Source organism: Sapajus apella, unplaced genomic scaffold (assembly GCF_009761245.1).
Source record: "Sapajus apella isolate SASKATOON/1434 unplaced genomic scaffold, GSC_monkey_1.0 scaffold16, whole genome shotgun sequence".
Classification (NCBI taxonomy): domain Eukaryota; kingdom Metazoa; phylum Chordata; class Mammalia; order Primates; family Cebidae; genus Sapajus; species Sapajus apella.
Window position 1 is genome coordinate 12,395,697 of NW_022436956.1, and position 6,000 is coordinate 12,401,696.

At 44.9% G+C, this 6,000-nt stretch overlaps 1 protein-coding gene across 2 annotated transcripts in view; it reads right to left on the reverse strand.

Moving 5' to 3' along the window:
* JHY (junctional cadherin complex regulator) overlaps positions 1 to 6,000 on the reverse strand; it is a 74,516-nt gene extending 68,516 nt beyond the window's left edge. Inside the window, exons 1-2 of one of the 2 annotated variants that reach the window (XM_032285152.1) lie at positions 5,249 to 6,000; positions 1,751 to 2,177 (exon numbers count right to left, since the gene is read on the reverse strand). In XM_032285152.1, coding sequence (XP_032141043.1) covers positions 1,751 to 2,091 — 341 coding nt within the window. In that variant the 5' untranslated portion in view covers positions 2,092 to 2,177; positions 5,249 to 6,000. Of the gene's footprint in view, positions 1 to 1,750; positions 2,178 to 4,911 lie in introns of both variants that reach the window. The other variant, XM_032285151.1, reaches the window with a different exon arrangement.

Sequence of the window (6,000 nt, forward strand, 5' to 3'; positions counted from 1 at the left end):
TCTCCACAGGATCCCTGGCAGTGACTGTATCTAGAGGACAAGCCATTTGAGCTCTGTAAGACTCAATATCCTCATCTCTGGTAGGATGGTTATACTTCAAGACCTGAAAATTCATCTTCCAATACTATAAGCACATTTTTAAGGCCCCTATAATCAGATCCATATTCAGTCTACTTTCCCTACACTCAAAACAAATCCTCTGCAATCCAGCTGGGCTCCCTAATGTGCCACAAACATGTCACTCCCATTCTGTTCTATTATCCAGATCTTAGCTTGTTTTCAAGACTCTGTCTAAGTTCTAGGCCCTTCAATAAACTTTTAATATATTTCAGCCTGAATTAAAAGAAAAAATCAGCCAGGCACAGTGGCTTACTCCTGTAATTCCAGCTCTTTGGGAGGCCGAGGTAGACGGATCACAAGGTCGAGAGATTGAGACCATCCTGGCCAACATGGTGAAACCCCATCTGTACTAAAAATGCAAAAATTAGCTGGGCATGGTGGCACTCGCCTGTAGTCCCAGCTACTCGGGAGGCTGAGGCAGGAGAATCACTTGAACCCGGGAGGCAGAGGTTGCAGTGAGCAAAGATTGAGCCATTGCACTCCAGCCTGGTGACAGAGCAAGACTCTGTCACCCCCACACCAAAAAAAAACTCTAACACAATATAATTTATAAGGAGCCAGTCACTATTCTAGACACTTTATATATATTTATTTTAGCCTTATGATAACTGGTTAACTATTGTTATTATCCCATTTTTACTGTGAAGACACTGAGGCACGGAAACATTAATCGGACCTGGCTAAGGTTATACAGCTAGTAAGTGGCAGAGCCACTATTTGAACCCAGATGGTCTGCTTCAGACGCCATGCACTTCACCGTCACACTAAAACTCCCCTTGCCTTCTTCTGTACTCTCTCATATCATTAGTGCCTCAATTGTAACAAAGTAATATCACCACATCATTTTATAATCCCTTACATTTTTGGGTAGCTCATAGCACAAAGTCAAATCTCATAAATTCTGGTTATTAGATTAAATCTTTATATGATCATACAAGCCCTGGGAGGTAGACCTCTACTAGCTCTGAATGGGCCAGGTAAGATTCTACCCCCAATTATTTGTACTTTATTGACATTCACAGCAATACCGTGAGATAGTCAGGTCAGGTTATTTAACAGATAAGGAAAAGTGAGCCAAATAATGAATTAAGTGGGTAAGGCATGGTGGCTTAGCACTTTGAGAGGCTGAAGTGGGAGGACTGCTTGTGGCTAGGAGTTCAAGACCAACCTGGCCAACACAGTGAGATCCCATCTCTACTATAAACATTTAATACTATATAAATTTTTTTAAAGTGAAAAAAAAAGTTAAGTGATTCCAAATTATACACTAAACGGCAGCACCTAGACCAAATTAAGACCAACTGACTCCAATCCTTTTCTATATCAGGCTTCTGGAATTTTTGCCAGGTGAGATCCTAGTGTGGAGACACTTGAATATGGACAGGAGATAAATGGTATGAGAAATGCAAATGCCCTTATTAATACACATTGTACTTTTTAATTTAAAAAAACCTGAAGATGGAAAAAACATGGTGCCCAGCTATCCTTGGCTGCTTAGAGAACTGTCTCACACACATCGCAAGGTGCTCATTAGGGCAGCTTGCCCTTACTCTCATTTGAAATGATACCAGCAATTATTTAACAATACATTTTATAGCCCATTATTATCTTACACAAGCCAGTTCCTTACCTGTTATTCACGCCCTTGTCCCAGCTATGGTGGTTTTGCTCTCGAGCCATCTGAGCTGCTTTTCTGCTTGCTTCCTCTTCCGCCTCATGCAGGCTTTCCCGTGGAGGGCTTTCCTCGTCTAAGCTGTCGGGCTCCATATCATTATCCTGGATTTGATCACCAAACTCAGGCTGGGACATATTCTCTTGAGTGGAGCTTTCTGAATCCGATTCCAAGGAGTCTTTTGAAATCTGATATAAGTCTTCTTTCTTAAAAGGTGAGTGTGTGGACTGAACATTTAAGTTGGTATGACGGACAGGAGATTGAATAGAGAGCTTGGGAATTAGTTTACTTTTACTCATCTTGAAAAATGCAAAAAATTAACAGGGGATACTCTTGATAGGAGCAGCTGGCTGATATCAAAAGTTGTAGTTTGTAAAGGCATTACCTGAAAAAAATTACATTTATGTTACTCTGTGACTACTGAAATCTTATTAATATCAATGTTAATCAAATATTTAAATCAGTAAGAGAACCTGGTTGTATTATCTGCAGGCTTTTGTACGTACCTTTTGTGTGTATAAGAAAGGTCTATTAGAAAAACAATTGTTTTTCTCTCTACGGAAACACATCTGATGTAGAGCTCATAAGCAGCCTGAGTAATCTAATGCAGCTTTATTGATGAAATAAATGGCTGCTTGGAAGCAGATTCCTATTTCTAGCTTCCAAGCACTTGTTACAGACAAGCCTGGACTAAGACAAATCATGGACAGTACTTTGATGGCCTTATTTCAAATGCCCAGAGCAACAATATAAATATGCTCAGTAGTATTTGTGGATAGATTAAAACAGGTTCAGGGGCTTCCTTTTGAGAAGTAAAGGGAGAAGAAAGAAGAATGTGGTTTTCCATAGTTGGAACTGTAAATGGGAAAGCTGCTTTTTTTTCCTAGACCTATTTTGGCTAGTAGCATCATTTGGAAAAGACTTTCTGATGCCCAGGTTGTGGCTAGATAGGAACATATAATTTAGGTGGCCACAAATGGAGATCAACCTCATCCAGTATTTTTTAAAACCCATAATAATAATTAAAACTGTTCAACAATCACACCTGTAATATCAGCACTTTGGGAGGCCAAGGTGGGCAGATCGCTTAAGTCCAGGAGTTCAAGAACAGCCTGGGCAATATGGCAAAATCCCATCTCTATAAAAAAAAAATACAAAAAATTAGTGGGCATGGTAGGATAGGCCTGTAGTCCCAGCTATTTGGGAGACTGCAGTAGGAGGATCACTTGAGCTGGGCAGGCAGAGGCTGCAGTGAGCTGAGACTGTGCCACTGCACTCCAGCCTGGGTAACAGAGCAAGACCCTATCAGAAAAAATAAATAAAACTGTTCAACAAAAGATTTAGTGGCCTTGTGAATTCTGCCACTGAGCAATTCAAAGCAGAGGCTGGAGGTCTACATTCCCGAAGGGGATGCCATCCTGGGGAAAGCTGAGTGGGTGGGAGATTGGCTGGAATTACAGCTGGGAGTTAGCTGGAGTCCCTTCCAACTCACTTATGAGTATGAGTCAAGTGAACCTTCACTGTCTCTAAGGGTCATTATAAAGACCTATTGAAAGGGTGCTTTGGGCTGGGCGCGGTGGCTCAAGCCTGTAATCCCAGCACTTTGGGAGGCCGAGGCGGGTGGATCACGAGGTCAAGAGCCTGGTCAACATGGTGAAAGCCCGTCTCTACTAAAAATACAAAAAATTAGCTGGGCATGGTGGCACGTGCCTGTAATCCCAGCTGCTCAGGAGGCTGAGGCAGGAGAATTGCCTGAACCCAGGAGGCGGAGGATGCGGTGAGCCGAGATCGCGCCATCGCACTCCAGGGTAAGAAACAGCAAAACCCCGCCCACTAAAAAAAAAAAAAAAAAGAAAGGGTGCTTTGAGTTCACGTAGGACTGAAAGGAAACGATGCTTTTGGATTGTGCTTCCTTTCATCTCTACCTGGCATTTCTATTTTGGCCTACCTTCTATCTCATTGCCTTTATAATCCCCCCCCACTTTTTTTTTCTATGAGTCAGGTAACAGAAATCTTTACCATTAGAAATTACTGTAAGATTTGTCTTAATGGCTTGCCCTTGTTCTTTTGGCAAATCCTAACTTTAATTAAATGACACAACCTTATGACTATTCCTAGGATTGCTCATAATGTTGACCTTGTTGCTAATGTTTCCAAGGAACATCATCAACTCCTTGGAGGAAAGCACCTTAGCAAACAACAGACAACAGGTGACGTTCAGATGTAAATACACATGAAGTGAGTCTTCTATTTAACTCCAAGTCTGCGCTGTTGGTAAACTAACATATTATTCTCTAATTTTACAGGCTGGTTTGTTGCATCATTTTGTCTCTTATTTTAAAAATACATATTACATTCTGCCTGATTATTTCAATTGTTGCTTTTTAGGACGTGCCAAGAAAGCAGCAAATCTATCAAATACTAACATGTTTTAACTAAGAGTTTGTACAAACACTGGTTTTAGTGGAAGAGCTAAGGTCACCGAATTTGACATCTTGAGGAGCAAGCTTAAGCGTTATAGTGCAACTTAGAATTACTGTTAAAATAATTCAGTCCCTTGAACTTCTCTTCTTAAATGAAATAGACGAAGCTTTTTTAGAATGAATAAATAATAAAACAGTAACCACAGAAGATAATTTTGTTGATGTTAACAGATTCCTGAAGTTTGCTAAAGTATGCAAAAGCAAAGCCAAATGCCACAGAAGCAGAGTTTTCTGTGGAGGGTTGATCTTAGGAAAACATGAGGTTGAAGAAGGAACAGCTAGCAGCTTGAATAAGTTAGAAGGTGGGCATTTAAGTTTAATGAATGTGGCTTCCTTCTCCCGTGCAGTGAAAAAAAAAGGGGTTGTGCCACTGAAATTTCTGACCAAGAGAGGCGACCGGTCTCCTAAATAAACAAGACGGGGATAGATCAGATGGCACCTAGGGACTAAGAAGCGGCCAGCCCCGCAGGGATCCCTGTAACGAGTCTAGCCCACTAGCATGGGACAAACAAGCTTTCTCCTGGAGGGGAAAGGGAACCCTGCTTGGGCTCACTAAGGTGAATCGTAAAGAAAAAGGAACCCTGGTTTGAAACCGGCCGGAAGCTGCCCAGTAGAGGCGCTGGGTTTGTTTTCTACCTTTGCTTGTTCCTGAGGGACACGACCCGCCACAAGGGGCGTTTGGAGGTCCCGGAAGTGACAGGTCGGTGGGCCTGGTGCCTGCGACCGGTCCTGACTGACCGGGAACAGGACTGCTCTGGGAGCCCGGACGCCGAATCCTGAGATCGCGGTCTCCCGGCCCCTTGGCGCAGCCTCGCCCCCTTGTCGCTCCCCACTCTGTCCCAAAGGCTCTCGCGCCCGCTCCTCCCCAGCTTGCTCCGGTTGTTTCCTGTCCTCCCCAACCCCAGTCAGCCCTTCGCGTTTCCCTCCCCGGGCGCGCCGCCCACCCCGGATCCGAGAGGCCACCGCCCGTCACCTGCCCGGCGCTCCTCGGCGGTCCCGCATCCTCCCGCGCAGCCGCCGCCGCCGCTCGGGCCCCCGCCCGCCCCGGCGCTGCCCTGGAGACCGCGGGCAACACAGACGCCTGCGCCGCTTGGGCGGGGCGGGACCCCACCGAGGACCCCACGTCCCGAACGGCACCCCTGGCCCTGGCCCGGCGCTGCAAACGGCCGTGATAACGACGTCGGGGCAGAGCCGGAGGAGCCCGGGCGCCCCCGGAGAGGCTGCCTCGCCACCTGGACTTCCCAGCGCGGGAGGGCAGAGGCCGCCCGGGGGTTTTATTTGCCACAAATAAAACTGCTAGGATACGCGAGGAACTCCTACAAAGCAAGAAGAAAAGGAATCCTATTAAAGAATGGGTAGATGGAAAGGCATTTCACAAACACCAGAGAAATCTAAATGGCCGATATCTGTGTATTGAAATGGTGCTTTAATTCATTAATAATCAAAAGATTGCCAGTTAAAACCACAACGGATAATACTACACTTACTGTAAGCTGAGTCGAAAAGATCTAAGTTGAAACGTCTGGCAACGTCCAGGTGCTGGGGAGGATGCAGGGCGAAGAACCCTCACCTTCTGCTGGCGGGAGTGAGAACCGATGCAACCAACCATTTTGGAAAATGGGTTGACCTTAGCCAGGATATGTATACCTGGGGATCCAGCAATTTCACTTTTAGGTATTTACCCTAAGAAGTGCATGCTCCTGTGCATACAAACTGGAAATAACT